Here is an 18,584-nt window from a genome sequence, read left to right on the forward strand (position 1 = left end):
ATAGAGCATTACCTCTTTACAATCCCTTTTGATTGACAGGCATCCCTATTTCACTATTTGCTTTTCCAGCACTACTTTTTTCTTTGTTGCTCAGCAATCCATGCGAGAGCTGGACGCCATCACAGCGGTTCCAGTAAATGCACTGAAAGTTTGATGGACATTTCCGTCAACATGACAGAGTGCTACGTTAAACTTTCAATATTTTACTAATTTTCAAAAAGAAAATCCCAAAGCAGGATTTTCTTTTTGAAAATAAAAAACAATGTTACCTTTGCAATGGGAGATTTCTCCCAGGGTGTCTTGATTATTTAGCAGTTTTCAATGCCGTTACCAATAGGTTTCACCTGGCGGTGATGGACAGTGAAAACTGGCGGGTAAATACATGGCCATACCTCCGATGGCGCTTACTTTATTGGGTCATTGAAGGAGTACGTAGGCGGCAGAGATGGAGTAGTCTTTGCGGAAGTGCCGTCCAACTCTACATGAGGTGGGCAGAACTTCGCTTTGGCCGAGAGGGTACTCCATCGCAGTTGTGACGGAGTACCCTTTCTGCCAAAGTCTAAACCAGGCCCAAGTCCTTGAAATCTAAAATAATGTTAAAACACTAGGAAACCAGAGAAATAGCTAGAAAGCTTTCATCAGTAATTTTTTGCCCCGATGGCTGATTTACAAGAGTACTATAATTACAGCAATCAGACCCTTCTGATTGCAGAGAGTGTTTGTTGGTTGTCTAAAAACAGGCAATATATAGAGACAACAACTGAGACGCAGTTTATAATGAACTTACATTGTGTACCTACCTTGCACCAATTCATTTGGTATCTAATGATGAAAAATGGGTATGAATTAAACCTATGCATTTTTAAAAAAATTCTGCCCTTCATACGGAGTTTATATATAGTGGTTATGCATAGAACTTTGAGTTTGCAGTTAACCATGCAGTTGTTTGATTCAGGGGCCTTTTGCAGAATGTGTTATTTTTGTACACATTTAGAAGCCAAAAATGGATAAATAAGTTATTGATGATAACCAATGTTCTACTATTCGGTTTTCCCACACTTCTCCCGATACAAATGGTACCTCACTTGTGTGGCAGGGTCTTTTGCACATGACAGAAAAAGACCAAAAATGCAACAAAAATACATCAAATTGTCATCGTGAAAAATGACTCATTTTAGTGATGCAAGTAGCTGCAGAATTTGGGCCAGGACTTGCTGACCACCCAGCGAAACCTACCAAACTTCTGAAAACTACAAAAACTAGCCACCGAGGGGAGTCAAGGGTAGTGTGACTTAAGTAGATTCCACTAGTTTTCTTACCCACAATATCTGGCAAACCTTAAATTTAGGCTAAAATCATAAATTTTCCTCACATTTCTGTGAAAGTTCCAGAATCTGCAGGGAGCCACAAAACTGCTACCACTGAGCATTTCCATACTTCTTAAAATAAAAGCAGTACGCCAAGTGTGTGATTGGGCATTACAGTAAACAAAAAAAATCAAACTCAGATGCAAGGGAAGCTTTTCCTTGGCATTCCAACTTTGATTTAAAAAAAGAAAATCCATCTGGTTTGAGCACTAAAAGAATGTTCTTGAGCACTGTGGCTGATAAACCGTTCACACCACCCTATTAGAGAGGTAGTGCAGCTGACGTTAAAGGCTTGTCAGACGCGTTAAAGAAGTTAATCCTGAGCCAGGAAACTCAGCAGCACATCTACAGTGAGTGATGTTATGTTATGTTATTTATACTTATAGAGCGCGCGATTATCCTTGGGTGTCCTGGCGCTAAGTACTGGTTACCTGGGAAACTGAGGCCTAATAGTGAGGAATGAGCCATGTCTTCAGGCCCTTATGGAAAGAAAGGAGATCTGGGGCATTTCTAAGTTGAAACGGAAGTTCATTCCATGCTCTTGAAGCACAGTGAACAAAGCTTCTACCTCCCCTGTTTGTTTTTTTAAAAGGGGCAGTTTGCACTTGTTTGGACCCAGTAGAACATAGTATTCTGCCTGGAACATACCATAAGAGTTTACATTCGAGATACTCGGGTCCTGTTCCATTAACGGCCTTGAAGACAATACACAGTGCCTTAAAGCGTGTTCTTAACGTTACTGGGAGCCAGTGCAATTTCTTAAGTTCTCCCTTGACCGAGACAAACCTAGGAGTACCGGTGTTCTGCTCGATTTTCCCGGCCCTTTTGTGTTGTAGGGTGATTACTGTGACTTCAGTCTCTTACCATCCAAGTCTAAGGGTTAGAGTAGTGAATGGAGCCTATCTGCTGGGCACTTTAACATGATCCTGTGCTCTTCCCGTAGATCAGGGCTTGCACACATAACCTAGGGGATAGATTTGTTCGTATTAGGGATAACCTGCCCTGTAGTGAGGGTATTTCCTGGAGCCGTGCTGAATTCAGGCCTGGTAGGCCTCAAACGGGAGAGACTCCATCTTTCTTTCTGCTCCAGCAGCTTGGGAAGCTTCTAGGTAAAAGGGGATGTTTTAGTTATGAGGTGTTATTCGCTTGGAGAGAACCGATTCAGGCCGGCCCTTATCGAAGGATTGTATTTTTCTTCATGCCGAAGACACTACATCAGGCCGGCCGGCTGGGAAAGTGTCCTTGGTACGGGGAGGTACAAGAATTTGGTGGGCGGCAGGTTACGGGCCGGAATTTTCCATGAGGAAATGCACCTCTATATTAGTGAAAGTCCGAGGCAGTTGCGGGGCACTTGTTTCAGTCCGTAGGCGGCGTCTGGCCGTTAGCAGTAGAGCTACTACTTATTCCAGGGAAGACAAACGCCATCTTGAAGGCGGAGAAGAAACCGAGAGACAGATACTCTCCTAGTAGAGTAGCCAGAGAGGAGAGAGTAGCCGATGAGGAAGAAGTCCCAGTGGCTCGGAGAAGGGTGAAGGGAACAGATCCGTGCGCGGAGGTGTGACTTCCAGACGAGCCGAGGCATAGACGAGAAGGGAACCTAGATGACCACGGAGTGCAGGCTACACATTATTAAGGTGATGTCGACCCTTCCTTATTAGATTGTACAACTTAATCTTTCGCTTTTCTTTACAGGTTGTGAGTTATATTGTAATGTTGTAATGTTATGTGATTGCGTAATAAAATACCCCAGTTTGTAGTGAACCAACATGTACTGCGTGTTCTTGTATGAGAGGGTAGCCTATTCCTCTAGTCAGCTGCGGCTATATGAACAGATGTCAACCCTGATCAGGTAAGTGGTAACTGAATAAGGGAGAAGAGGAGCCCCTCAAACCAGGGAACAGGTTGTGCTCAAACTAGCAATCTTTGTGTGATCTGATGAATAATGATACCCCAATTCGTAGTGGACTAATGTGTGCTGCGTGTTCTCGTATAAGAGGGTAGCCTGTTCCTCTAGTCAGCTGCGGCTATATGAACAGATGTTAATCCTGATCGGATGAGTGGTAACTGAATAAGGGAGAAGGGGAGCCCCTCGAACCAGAGAACAGGCAGTGCTCGAACTAGCACTCTTGGTGTGATGATGTTATGGTAATCATAGGATGAACTTGTGCTGATACTGCCGTCTGGGTAGAGAGTCCTGGGTCCGTATGGGACCGCGAGGCCGCCACTTGTGATACTGCCGTCTGGGTAGAGAGTCCTGGGTTCGTATGGGACCGCGAGGCCGCCGCTTGTGATACTGCCGTCTGGGTAGAAAGTCCTGGGTCCGTATGGGACCGCGAGGCCGCCACTTGTGATACTGCCGTCTGGGTAGAGAGTCCTGGGTTCGTATGGGACCGCGAGGCCGCCGCTTGTGATACTGCCGTCTGGGTAGAGAGTCCTGGGTTCGTATGGGACCGCGAGGCCGCCGCTTGTGATACTGCCGTCTGGGTAGAGAGTCCTGGGTTCGTATGGGACCGGGAGGCCGCCGATTGTAAGAGGTCTTGGTATGTGTATTAGGAATTCCCTGTCCTTAGGCGGTAGATATATGTAGTTACCTGTTGTAGATAGGTCCTAGGGATGAAGAAACGTTCTGGCTGGGTTAGTAAGGCTCTGATGAGCGAATTCCACCTGATCCAAAAACCCAAGCAGAACAACCGGTCAGCATTCTAGCCGCCGCATTCTGGACCAATTGCAGCCTGATGCTGGATCGCCTCCCATAAGGGATGTGAAAGATCTGGAATGAGAGACCTCTGTGGGCACCTGTTTATCACCGGTACAATTACTAAGGTATACATATGTTTTGTATGGAACTATTAGCACTCTTGCCTTGGTTTAATATTATTACTGAAAAATAACTAGAGAAGAGTGTAGCTAGATTAAGATGTAATGTTCTAGGACAAAAAGATGTTGAATCTAACTGATGACAAATACAATGTTCTTGTTTCAATTTTTCATATTATGCGCTCTGATTGTGGTTAGCGTTTTAATAACCTTTGTTATGAGTTCAATTCATCAAATTAAGTTACAACTGGTGCCTAAAATTCCTACTAGAGTCTGATAATAAAACATCTTTTATACTATTATTGATGTCTGTGCCTATTTTCAGTAACTGTGTCTGAGGTTCCTCACACTGTATGTCCCTGTCAGATATATGATGTCTCGCTCCAATGCACTAGCTTCCAGATGGAAACTAGACAAGATACCCACCTATGTGTTTCCTTTTCTCATTGTTAGATTGATTGTCTGTAACCTACTACTCTCTTGAGCTAAGGAATCTAGCCATGGTGTGCCTTTCCCTCTACTGGGTCTGTCATAGGGTCAAAGGTAACAACAACATAACATTTATTAATTCATAGCATATCATATTCTAAATAAATCATATACAAACTCTTTCATCTCAAATCGCTTTATGTTATGTTATGAATATTTGTAAAACGCACTATCACCCACCAGGGTATCTTTGTGCAAGCACTTCATGATAGAAGAAAAAAGTACAGAAAAAAATCCCTTTAAAAAAATTGTATTTAATATGATTCAAAACTATGTCATATACATCCCCTTTCCAATCAGGTGCTCATTTCTATGAGGCAATTTACTTATCTTTTTTAAACCTCTCAGTATACAGGGTCAGTGTTTTAAGGTTGTTGATGCAGCAATATTACCCCAGCTGTTTTAGACAAATTAGTTGCAGCACTATTTTTAGTTACTAAAATCTTCCACAAGAATATTAGTGCAAGGGAGTGAGTACACTTTTTCCCTATTAGAGCCAGCACTAACATTTCTTATCTCATTGAATTCACAGTTCTATCAAATCTTCCTTCCTTCTTTTTCTTAATGTCCAAATTCATCAATCAATAAACTTCGATGGTGTCTTAAGACCCGGATGTGGTGTTACGACCAGAGCTGTTGACAATGGAACTCGTAATGCCTTTAAACAATGCATGTGACCTTGTGCAATGTAACTGGTGCCCATGCTAAGTGCTCCAATACCTTCTAGTCGAGATTGTGCTATATTTTAAAAACTGCAGAAGAATGCACTAAGAGGAAAAAACAAAGTCTTAACATAAGAAACGTAAAATAGATATCCATTTACTGGCTGATTTGAGCGAAATCAGAAAACCTGTATAAATCGTGGCTTCCCTGCATAAATTGTGGGATCTTATGCAAATATTTTATTTCATCAAAACTTTTTTCTTCGTTATCGCTTATAAAAGCACTTTCGAATATTTGAGTTTAGACTACCAGTTATACAAAATGATCACTATTAATAAGTACTTCTTTCTCAGTGCAACCTTATAATGTGCCCTCCTAATAACAAAACTTCCACAACTTAAAGAGGCACATATTTTTTTTTTTACTTTGAAGAAACGTAATCATATTTTACGTTGTTTGTAAGATTTATTTTCAGGGCTATGGCTCGTTCAAGGGCTCTAAGATCCGAGACAGACCTTTGGCTCGGCTCTCCCTGTTAATTTATTGGGCCACCCACATATAAGAAAACAATTTTAACAGAAAATGCTAGAATAGAAATTCAGAGAAGAGAATTGAAGACGGCCTTGCCTCTTGCCTGAAGTTTGCAATTGGCTCCTCCCCCCGGCTGGGCGCGGCAAAATATACGGCGCGAAAAATTGACAAGACAAGTAAACGCCCGCAGGAACACAAGGCAGCCAGGCCGGAGTGTACAGCCGTAAAATGCCCGCCGAAACACAGACGCAGGTGCCCGAGCGCCCCGAGCAGGGCGGCGGAGAGGCTGCCACGCACGAGGAGCTGCAGTACCTGGGCCAGATCCAGCAGATTCTGCGGGCAGGGCACCGCAAGGAGGACCGCACGGGTACCGGCACCATGTCCCTGTTCGGCATGCAGGCGCGGTACAGCCTGCGAGGTGAGGGGGAGAGGAGGGCGGAGGGATTGACACTTACTATCTTATCTGTCCAGCTTGCCTCAAAATCTTCTTTTAGTTCAGGTGACCGCGTTCTTGTCAGAGTGTTGGCAGCCTTTGTGCCCCGGGAGCCTGCAAGCGTCGTAATTTATCACATGCGCCATCTTTTCCTTAGTCTCCTTCGCTCGCATATGATTGGAAAACTTCATTTCATGTAAGGCAAGACTGACAGAAGTTTATTTTACGGAAAGAAAAACATTTCCGCGAAGCCACATACACTTAGCTGTTGCGAACACCCCACCCCTTTTCACAGCATCCATCATCTTTTGTGCTATAAAAGTACTTTCTTGTCACTGTGCACTACGAGAACAGAGAGGCCATCACTGTGCCTCTCTGTATTTGGCTATAGGCAACCGCTTCGGAGCCCTGCTAATGTTGACAAGCGTTGCCAGATTTGGAGACCCGACCATAGCTGTCTGTCCAAGTTTAAACCCGAATTCAGCCCAAGGCAGACCAACACCAGCCCAAAATCTGATCAGTATCCAGCCCAAAACAAAGCTCAAAGTTGCAACTTTAAAATTGTGCCATAGTAGCCCACATAAACCCTCTTAAGCCTAATTCAAATTTCTATACAGTATGTATATGATGGGAGGAGGTTCATTGGGAACCTATGCACTTATGCAATCGTCCAAACGTTATTCACTATTCGTTTTGAAGAGGACACCACCTCCTCTCTCACTCCGCAAAAAAAAATTTGATGTGCAGTAATTAAACCCTAAAAATGAAACAGCCACCGGTTTATTTTTTTCAAGCACAAATGGGGAAAAATGTGTGTAGAAATAGCCCAAATATGCAATACAGGTGTTGATGGCTATTGTATTTGAGACCACATCCATTCAGTGCTAAAACACACCACCTTCTCACTAGAATATGCAAAGAAACTCTGGGAAGCCACGTTCTTGTGTGTCTCCTTGGATATTTAGGCATTATATTGTTAGGCTGGAGTATAGCAATGTAACCTTTTTAGGTCTCGCCTGGCGACGCAGCGCGAAGCTCTGTCGCTAGCGACATCTATTGTTACTGACTTGCTTCGAAAGGGAGACAGGATATGGGCACGCGCAGGGGCGACTGGAGGTTGTGAATGTGCTCGTGAAGTCGTGCTAGCATCCAGTGTAGAAGATCTGCACGTGTACAGCTGGTGCCTGGCGCCGCGTTAATTAGCCCCCCTCGTACTAATTCTGTTTGTTATATTTTATAAATGCACATGGTTTCATATTTATATGCTACAGCGTTTAGCGCGTTAACAAAATGTAGGCTTCCTTACTCAACAAAAAAACAAATAGCAAGCTAGCTCAAAAAAGCCACTGTTTTAGTAAATTTCCTTTCTGTTTATTTGCTATACGGCGTAAAGCACTGCATATATGTATTCAACAATACTGCATTACCATTTAATGCTTTTTTTCATAAACAAATACAGAATAGAAGATATATAATGACGTGCTCTTTTATTATACTTCTCTCGTTGTTTTTGGTGCACAACACAAAGCGCTGCATATATATAGCTAACAACCACTGCACGATACCACCTAATGCTTCCTCCGTCAACAAACACATAGATAAAAATCATATAAAAGCTTATAGCATACATATCAGGTTATTGCTTATAAGCATAGAAACCTATAGATTATAGTTCATTTACATGCAACAACTTATAGCGTGTTGCGCTTAACATACACCGGCAAAACTAATCTCTCATCCATAAAACGACAATTTTCCAAAAACTCCTTAATGCTCTTTAAGTTTACAAACAAGGGGTTTTAAGTATACTTGCCTAGTATTATTCACAGTTTAAAAAAGTTGCCTACTACTCTTTTCGTACTTCTGTATAAACATACACAATGCTACTTCCATACAAAATGCTCTTACAGGCAATATCACGTTACATTTCACTTTTGTAGAAAAAACACCATGTTTATATAATACTCTACTACTAATTATCAGTTTCAGCCTAACTATTATAAACTAGTCGTATCTTTGACAACTGAAAATATTACCCACCTATCACAAACATATACAATACTTAGTTAAAACAAATACTGCACATCGCATGCCATGTATTATACACTTTAATATAATTTGCTATTAAACCTTTTCTCAACACATAAAAACCCTTTTTATACTTTACAGACTAAAAAAAGGCTAACATGGTTTACGTCCGTTGCTATACTAAACGTCACTATTGGGTCCGCTCAATATGTCGACTGTAAAATGTCCCAATAAAAATACGCTGCACAATTATAGCAATTAAAAGCCACACTATAATACAAACTACACATTAATACATTATTTTTTATAAACTTACACTTTTGGTGCCATTAAAATATAGATCTCCGAAGCAGCTTCGCTCCCCACAGCCAGCTAACATACCACATTGTGCACGTGTATGGTGTCGTAGGCAAAACGCCCTGAACAGCAATGTGCATGAGCACGGAAGCCAAGTACTAGCACGTTAGTTTTTTTTTTTTCTCTCGCAGCATGCGTCTAGCAGTGTCGAGCACCTTTTTATCAGTAAATGTTAAAACATGCATCTCGCAGGGGCGTAACAAAAGCCCCCGCAGCCATTACAGTAGGAGGAGGGACTTACACTATGGAAACCCGTTCTCTAAGCAAAAAGGAAGGCTGCGCCTACTAAGGAGCGTCTACAGTATTTACTAATAAAACGTTGCTCCTATGCGCACAGTCTCAGTAAGTACCCGTTTGAATTATAATGTAGATACGTTAAAAGACGTTTACAAGCCTACATGTCTTGTGTGTCTTTGTTAGTTTAGAAAGGTTAAGGAAAACCCAAACCTACGTGTCGCACCGCAAGGACACGGTGGTCTCAACTTTTGTAAACTAGAGTAATCTCAATTTAATCAATAGTGTATCAATGTCACTCATGTGTATAGAAACTCAAAAATGATACACTATTGATTAAATTGAGATTACTCTAGTTTACAAAAGTTGAGACCACCGTGTCCTTGAGGTGCGACACAAAGGTTTGGGTTTTCCTTAACCTTTCTAAACTAACTCATATTAATTAGGGATGTAGGCTCACATCCCCAACGTGTATGCACGCTAAAGAAACCACAATTCAGTTTTAATTTTCATTATATTTTTGAATAACTTGCATAAACTAGGTGTGCAGATCCACTAATTCTTTCATACATATTGTGTCTTTGTGTCACCCCTACAATAGTGCACTTAATAATCCTTTGCAGCCATTACACTACGAAAGTGCACTGTTATTATAGCTATATATTACTGTAAGTACATAAAGATTGCTGCACTTAAAAGGAAACCTTAGTTTTTGTTAAGAAAATGTTGCTTCCATGCGCACATTCTCCCAAAGTACCAGTTTAATTAAATAATGTGCACATTACAAAAGCCCTCACAGTTATCACAGTAAGAAGGGACAGCTATGCTATAGAAACCCGTTCTCGAAGCGAAGAAAATGGCTGCGCCTCGAAGGAGTGTCTGCACTTTTTTTAAGATGTCCTAATAAATCAAAAGTAATCTCTGGCATTTAATTAGACGCCGTGAAGAAACAGGGCACATCACTTTTCTGTAATAAGACGCTCTAATAAATATTGCCCTGGCTCGGAGAGCCTGAAGTTCTGCGCTTAGTAAAGAATCTGCCGCGTCTTTGTGTTCATTTTACATTCTGCTTAAGAGAAAAAGAAAGCGAACACTGAAGAAACATGGAGCTCGAATGAAGGAGGCTCTTTACCATAAATTAAAATAGGCTACAGACTGCTTCAACCACCCTCAGTCTCTCTTAAAACTTCATTAAGGAGAAAAAAACCAAGATGCAGTGGAAATCTGCAAGTGAGGGCTCACTCACCACCTCAACTTTTAGGGCACACTTCCGCTCTCACATTAACAATTACCAGTCAGACACGAAGTTGCAATGTTCACTAACCGTATAAAAACAAGCGCGTTCCAGTCTCTCTAGGAAGCGAGCCTCGGTATAACTGACTTTTTTTTTCCCTTCTTCTAGTCAGCTACAGTTAAATGTAAGAAATTGAAAGTGGGAGGTAATAACAATTGCTAATACACCGCGCGATTGGCCAAGCACAGCCGATGCAAGTCCGTGGCCGGCGCCATTATTATAAGCAGCGCTCAGCCTCCTTCTGACTATGATTACGTAGCACGATGCCTGTAAAATATGAAACCGCTCTCTAGTTCCTATAATAAACTTCGTGCACTTTGTTGCCAAAATAAACTTCATGCACTTCCACAATAGAAGTGATGTCAAAGTGTCTGTTTAATTAGATAATGCGCACACGCCAATGCGCTAGTATTAGTCATCTGATTTAAAAGGCTTTTCACTGCTCTCACACCTCACAATGATGCACTTAAAAATCCTTTGCAGCCATTACACTACGAAGGTGCACTGTTACTATAGCACAGTAAGAAGGGGCAGCTATGTTATAGAAACCCGTTCTCGAAGCGAAGAAAATGGCTGCGCCTCAAAGGAGCGTCTGTACTTTTTTAAAATGTCCTAATAAATCACAAATAATTTGTAGCATTTAATTGGACGCCGTGAATAAACGGTGCACATCAGTTTTCTTTAATAAAATGCTGTAATAAATATTGCCCTGGGTCGGTGAGCCTGAGGAGTTCTGCAGTAAGTAAAGAATACGGCGCGTCTTTCTGCTGCTTTTAGAATGATCTACTTAAGAGAAAAAGAAACCTGCCACTGAAAAAACATGGCGTTCCAATGAAGGAGGCTTCTTTACCATAAATTAAGAGGTTACAGGCTGTTTCAGCCACCCGCAGTCTCTCTTAAAGCTTCATTGAAAAGAAATAACCAAGATGCAGCGGAAATCTGCAAGTGAAAGCTCACTCAGCACCTCAACTCTTATCGCACGCATACGCTCTCTCACAGTAACAATTACCAATCGGACATGAAGCTGCAAAGTTTCACTAACCTTACAAAACAAGTGCTGTCTAGTCTGTCTTAGGAAGCGAGCCCCGGTATTACTGACTTCTTTTCTTCGATAGCTACAGTTAGATGTAAGGAATTTAAAGTGGGAGGTAATAACAGTTGGTAATACACCGCACAATTAGCCAAGCACAGCCGATGCAAGTCCGTGGCCAGCGCCATAATTGTAAGCAGTGCTTACGTAACGGACCCCTCCCTTCGCCCGGCCAGGCCCAAGTGCTGAGAGAGCAGCGAGAGCCTGCTGGTAAAACTGTCATTTACTGACCCGAAGTCTGTGAAAACAAGCATTTGCAATGCAATAGGTCTCGCAATTACGCGGGTTTGAGCTATTAAGATTGTAAATGATAATGCCTTTTATTTTTGTTCTGGTTTTTAAAACCTTAATAAAAGGCTTTGTCATTTACAATGCCAGTAGCTTAAAATCTCGTAAATGCGAGACCTATTGCATTGCAAATGCTTGTTGCAAAGTGTTAACGTTGTGTGTGGTTTTTATTTTTTTTTTAAATGGGGCATTCCAGGAGTATTTTGCTCTCACCGCATGGTATTCTTTACTATTAAGTGCATCGTTTTTCCCAAAAGTGCCTACTAAGAAACGCACAAAATTATTCAGACTTTTTTTTACATCTGAAAACTATAATGAATAATTACTTCTGTATAGATTATGTCCATTTCGTTATTGATGCACACCACAGGATTATGAACCCTACCATGACGTTGCATCACAGGATTATGAACCCTACCATGACGTTACGAGCTGAGTACTGTCTCCAGTGCCACCACACAACTAACCAATTCTTTCTCATCATTCTACCACCTCAAAACTGGTACACTATGCCCCTGGCCTGCTTTCAACTCCAACTGCACGACACAACCACCCCATCACTGCACTGTACTCTTCTTCACTGAAAAAGTGCAATCGATCATCATCAGCTCTCCAACAGTGCCACACACCACAACTGCTCTACCCTCTCCACGCTTACACTGCCACCATCCCTCCCAGTCGAACCTTGTGATTATGGAAATTCCATCCTGTGACCGTTTCTGCAATGTTACTAGCTGGAATCGATGCTGTATGATATTCTGAGGAAATTAAACATGCTTAGTCTACAACCGAAGTTCACGCCTGCTTCATTGCAGTCAATGATTCATCTCCCCCACTACACTGTCATACCACTGAACTAACAATACCTGCACATAACCCTGCTACCAAACACGTCAGTACCACTCCACCACCACTGTACAACATGCCATCAAAGCCAGGCACCCATCCCGTCACTGTGAACCACAACAGCTTCCAATTGCAGCAAACTAACAAAACCCCACACAATTGCCATTCTCATCCTAAGACCATAATACAGTACCTTGATTTCACCCACTACACTATCGCACTTCATCAGTTAACTTTGACACTGCCATTGTAATACCAGTAAACCTAAGCGCAGTACCACCAACAATCCTCACTCTACCAAAACCCACCACTTTTTGTCTGGTACTTGCAGCTCTGTTTAAATACAATTGGAGAACAATAGAAACATTTTTATACTTGTGGTATCCTGGTTTAGGTGCTATGTATCTTCCTCAATTACCTGTCTTGCTGCTCAGCCAGTGTGGATGAATATTAGAATGTTGGTGTGTGTGATGTAATGGTAGAATGTTGGGGATGCCTGTGGATGGATGTCAGTTGGGAGATCTGGGCTGAGCAGCAAGGGAGCTGCTCCTGGTGGGGCTTTCTGTATTACTATACTGAAGAACTGATTCTCTTGTGATCCTGTTCCAAAGATCTAATAAACCTACTTTAATCATCATACCTCGGCTACATCCATGCTTATTACATTTGGCGACAATTGGATTGAACCTACACCTGAAGAAACTTCATGAAACTCCAAGATTAAGATCTACAAGCAAGATAAAAGAAATCATCAAAGCAATTCAAACTAACTGGCAAACCAACTAACCAAGCCCCACCAGTGACCTTCCACCGGTCGCCCTCAACTTTGGATGTGCCAGTTGCTGCCTGCATACAATTTAAGTGTGCCAGTCCCTGACTGTCCACAGCGTCACGCTTTTTTCTGCCTGTCTCTACTTGCCTTTGAGACCACTACCTGTTCAGTGTGGAAAAGCGTCAGGGACTACTGAAATTTCCTGCCCACAGATCCTGCTTTGCTGCCTTCCTTCACCTTTAAGAGAGACAGAACTGGGGAAGGAAATCAGAACCGGGAGAAGAAATGTCTACCGGGTCAGTGATTCCTGATCGGCATCCGAGTCATGAAATCGGAGAAAGAGTTACGTGCTGCCACCTAATGGAGGAGTTATGTTTAAGGAAATTAACTTTCTCGTCCTACTTTCCCGTGACTGTCATCAGGGAAAAAGATCTACTATTTCTGCATATGCTGCTGGGGCGTGAGCATTATACGTGTTACCAACACCCCAGGTCTACCAGCAGTTTCAGACGTGAGGATTTGCCAAGTTTTATTTTGTTGTTTTTTTTTTTACGCGCTCCAGCAATTTCATGTTTGTACTATGGCAGTTGAGCCACTACTGTAATTTTTGAATTTAATCGCACAGCGCGTGCAACTTACCTGGTCCTGCTCCTACGATGCCTATTCATTGTCTCCTGTGACGTTTCTTTTCACCGTCACCACAACTGCACAGGAATCTTTGGAGCATTTTTCTGCCGTGAGCCATCCGGTGCGACGTCACCTGTACGCCCCTCCATCTTGTATTTGGCACACCATCTCTTCACGGATGCCATTCAAGTCATCTTTGCCGGCCACGTGTTTTTGTGCGTGTGCCGCTTTGAATAAAGTTATTTGGTAAGACATCACTCCGCTTTTTCATCGGCACTCCAGTGAAACCTTAGCTACTTGGTGATTTGTGCAGGCACGATTCTTGGGATTACGATGTACTTGAAGGTCTGTTGGTACTTCAGTGAAATGGATTTTAAGAAAGTAATATTGCTCCGTTCTTGTCTCCATGGTAATTTCTTCCTGGCTGTTCTCACCTAGTTTTATAACAGTAAATTGCATTGTGGGGATAGTCACAGTATTTTCATTTGGTTGCAGTTTTAGTTATGACCCCAACAGCGCTTTCTAGTTAATAACGTGAAATATGCATATGTCTCGGCAAAGTAGTAGGTAGTGGAAGCCACCTATGTATTTTTACTTTGGTTAACCCCTTCGACGCGCATGACGGAGCGGTTCCGTCATGCACGTCGGTTGCGCTGTGCGCATGACGGAACCGCTCCGTCATGGCCCCGCCCGCGCACAGAACCTTCAGCGTGGCGCGGAAATCCGCGCCGCGCTGAAGGGGTTAAAGCGCCATCTACTGGGCACTTTAATAGCTAAGTGGTATTGCTTTCAAGCATTTAATTTCGAAGGGATAACATTTTATTTATAGGTTTGCCTTTCGAATGTACTTCATTTAATGCATTTTGATAATACATATTTTGTTTATGCTAATGTCCAATTTTTATTTAATTGTTTGCATTTGCACCATCGCGTGAATGTTTGTAGGAGGAATTTTATTCACTGTTTCTGTTTAGAGTTACAGGTGTAACATCCATTTTATTGTTTCCACTTGTGCACTTATGCATATTTATAGCGCGTGGATTGGTTAAATGTTTAGATTGTGATAGCTTCACGACTATGTGACATGCCACCGTTACGTGGATTTGTCATCTATTCTGTTTTAATAGATTTCCTTACAGCGTTTTGGTTTCGCAAGTTTTAGTAAGGGCAGTATTATGGATTTAGTGTACTTTTTAATAGTCTTCTGACTATGTGATCTTTAGCGCATGATATTAAATGTATTTAATGTACAGTGCAATGCGCGTGCATGTGACCTTCCACCTTTCTTTAATTCAGTGCCTGTGGATTCGTCACCCACTTGTTTTCGACAAGTGATTATTATTTTATATAGTACTTAGCATGTGACTTTCCACTTTTACTTAATATACTGCCGTGGATTAGTCACCTACATGATTCTTACATGTTCGTTCATAAGCTTCTTTATAGGAATTGTTTTTAAGTTTGGTATGTGGCAGTAGCTATTAGCTATAATTTTCTATAGGTGTTTTTTCACTTTCACATGGTACCTGTGAGTGACTTCACACCTATTTATTTACTACCTATGGATTTATTTTAATGTGAGTAATCCCTTGTGCTTTTAAATTTCATTTTTCGTTTCTCTGTTGCCATCACCATACTGGTCTGGCCAACTAGTGTGTCCTTTTGGTAACATAGAAATCAATTCTTGTTATTGTTTTAAAATATTGGTGCAAGAATTATGTATTGTCAGTTTGACAATTACATTACTTTATTTGATATATAAAGGGGGAAGAGGTGGTTATGTGTTGTGACATTCTTTGTTTATTTGTAGTGGATTCATTTATGGTTTTCTGTAAGTTTCAATTTTACAATGACCGTCCTCTATGCTCGTATTATTCATTTGTTTGCGTTCCTTTAAGGGGGAAGGTGTGTGGTATCCTGGTTTAGGTGCTATGTATCTTCCTCAATTACCTGTCTTGCTGCTCAGCCAGTGTGGATGAATAATAGAATGTTGGTGTGTGTGATGTAATGGTAGAATGTTGGGGATGCCTGTGGATGGATGTCAGTTGGGAGATCTGGGCTGAGCAGCAAGGGAGCTGCTCCTGGTGGGGATTTCTGTATTACTATACTGAAGAACTGATTCTCTTGTGATCCTGTTCCAAAGATCTAATAAACCTACTTTAATCATCCTACCTCGGCTACATCCATGCTTATTACAATACTACCACCCTCATGAAAGCATTGTCACCTTAACAGTACCACAATATCATCATCCACCAATAGAATGTGCCAAGCACCACCTTAACCTGTCTCTGCTTTACCACCCTTAAAAACCACACTATATCATCCACCGTGCAAACAGACTGTAATTACATGTCTTAACAGCACAAATCCTGCTACTGCTTGAGTGTATGTAAAACTCTCTTAACCATTGAGCCATACCGACTGCCTTCATTGGTGGTGGGCACACTCACTTAGGTCTACTCACATTAGTTTGGGAGTAAACTTGCTGTTACTCTTGGTATGTGATTCAAATGCTTTTTTTAATGTTCTTTTATGCTGTTATATTCTGTACTGGATAGAATGCATTCTCTCCCTAGTTGCCATGATACCTGCTGCTCAGCCTCTGTGTGTGATGTCACAGAATGTTTATGTATCCCTGAGGGATCATTTGGAGAGACCAGTCCGAGCAGCAAGAGGCTGCTCCTGGTGGGCCATTGATATGGCATCTGTAACCTGTAACAGAGACTATTATCTGCTATTAAACTTCATCATAAAACCTACGCTACCTGTCTACAGAGAATCATTCCTTGATTTGCCAAAATGGCGATGAGTGGAGAACTAACCTACCTGTTAACAAAGTTTGAAGCGGAAGATCACGTTTACCTGAAACAAGTGAAAGGATGTGGGATAGAAAGAAAGTCTACAATAAACTAAGAGAAAGGAGATGAAGATTGAGTGAATTCTAAAAGAAAAAAAGATTGATGCCTGCAAGAAAAAAAAACGCCTTGAAGCCCCACCAGTGTTATCTCCATATGACAGCCTTCAGTCTACTCAAATTGTGAGGGACGTTTTGGACTTTCAAATGTATGCAGACTCAGTATTGAGATTTTGGTACCAGTAAGGTTGGAGATGGTTTATACTGCGGTAGGCAGCTTTGTGGTGAGTGAGCCTGCAGTCAACTGAAAATTAAGGGTGGTGGAACTGCTTATGTTTACAGATTATTGCTAATTGATGATTTCGGCACCTGTCTAGGAACTGTGAACATTCAAGTCGGGGTGTCTGTTTTGGCTTCACTCGGAGCAAGAAACGGAATGGTACGATTTTATTTCGTATCTGCAGCCAGTGTGCGATGTTGATGTGTTCGGGTCAGATATCGCTCACCAGTATAGAGGACTAGACTTTATTTTGCAGGGAATATTGTTAAAATTCTGAAAGGTAAGTTGTTATACCCTACTTAATTGTATAACATGTACTCTAGCCCTGCTGCCACTAGCTGCTCAGCCATAGCGTGAGATGGTCATGGAATGTTGGCGTGCCTGTGATGCGTGGAATGCCTGGTGTCTGAGTGTTGGCAGTTAGAGATGGGCTGAGCAGCTAGGCAGGCTGCTCCTGGTGGGGCTGGTACCACACTAGGCTGGCTGGGGTCAAGACAGATGTGACCTGTACTGGAGACTGAATAAAGAAGACTTAATAATGCCTCCTGGCTCCAGGTGTCTATCTTCATAGATCACAACATAAGTGTATTTTATTAATGCTATGCTGAGTATTTAGGAACTAAGGCATGTCATTATTCTGTACTGGTGAGGGGAATATTGTATTACTTGCTATGTTATGTTTTTATGTAATGTTATGCTGAAGGAGTTGCCTGAGGATATCTTTGTTTTCTGAGTTGGCTATGGTTGTATATTTTAATTGATGCCATATTGAATTTTGTTGTAGCTTGCCCTTTAAGTGTGATGCACCTGTAAGAATGTTGGGTGCATCACTAGAACACTGGGAGGCACTTCTGACAGTTACTTGTATGTCATGACTGCGGTGCGGTGGCTCTCCGGTGGGTGCCAATAAAGACTTCTACTTTACCCTTTCTACGATGGTGTATTCACGTTTTATTACTGGCCAGGAGGATGGGGTTATGGCAATGATGTACACTCCCACCGAGAAAACCCAGCATGCGGAATTGAGGACTGAGTCTGACTCTCGGCAAGACTAGAAAAGTGGACATTGCCACATGAAGAGGTCAGTTTAAAAAGTGCTGTTGCGGAGAGACTTCATTTGTGTTTGTTTATTTTATTTGTGTCACAAATTGGTTTGGTTGGGCTGTTCAATATTGATTGTGCGTGAACTTTGAGGGTTGGCTTTGCAGTGGTCGGTGAGGAGAGGAAGCATTGCTCAAACCCTCACCTCGAGACTGCGGCGTGATGATGATGATGCTGAGTAGAACCCGAAGCGCGTAACATGGAGCCGAAGCTATCTGCATCTCACTGTCGGAGTATGGGCAGAAGCGTGTAGACATCAGGACGCATGCAAAGAGCACCCTGACATCACAATACCCCACATTTCAAGGAAGAGCCACAGCAATAGACTAGACCTCTCATCGTACTGTGAGCATAATTACAGTGGAAAGGCATGACTATAGAGTTGCCGTGTGAACTGAAAAGCCTCATTTAAAGTATTAAAACCAATAAAAATGCCGAGCAGTCAGCGACCCGGGACTACCGAAAACACGTCTTGCTGTAGAGGGGTGGCACACACAGTGGTCCCCGGGC

The 18,584-nt window shown here is 42.1% G+C and overlaps 1 protein-coding gene across 1 annotated transcript in view; it reads left to right on the plus strand.

The window, feature by feature from the left end:
* The first annotated feature begins 5,936 nt into the window (after window positions 1-5,936).
* The window catches only part of TYMS (thymidylate synthetase), an 81,653-nt gene continuing 69,005 nt past the window's right edge, over window positions 5,937-18,584 (plus strand). The window contains exon 1 of the mRNA XM_085605808.1: window positions 5,937-6,285. Coding sequence (XP_085461934.1) covers window positions 6,096-6,285 — 190 coding nt within the window. The 5' untranslated portion in view covers window positions 5,937-6,095. The remainder of the gene's footprint in view (window positions 6,286-18,584) is intronic.

The sequence above is a fragment of the Triturus cristatus genome, chromosome 5_1 (genome assembly GCF_964204655.1).
Source record: "Triturus cristatus chromosome 5_1, aTriCri1.1, whole genome shotgun sequence".
Lineage (NCBI taxonomy): Eukaryota > Metazoa > Chordata > Amphibia > Caudata > Salamandridae > Triturus > Triturus cristatus.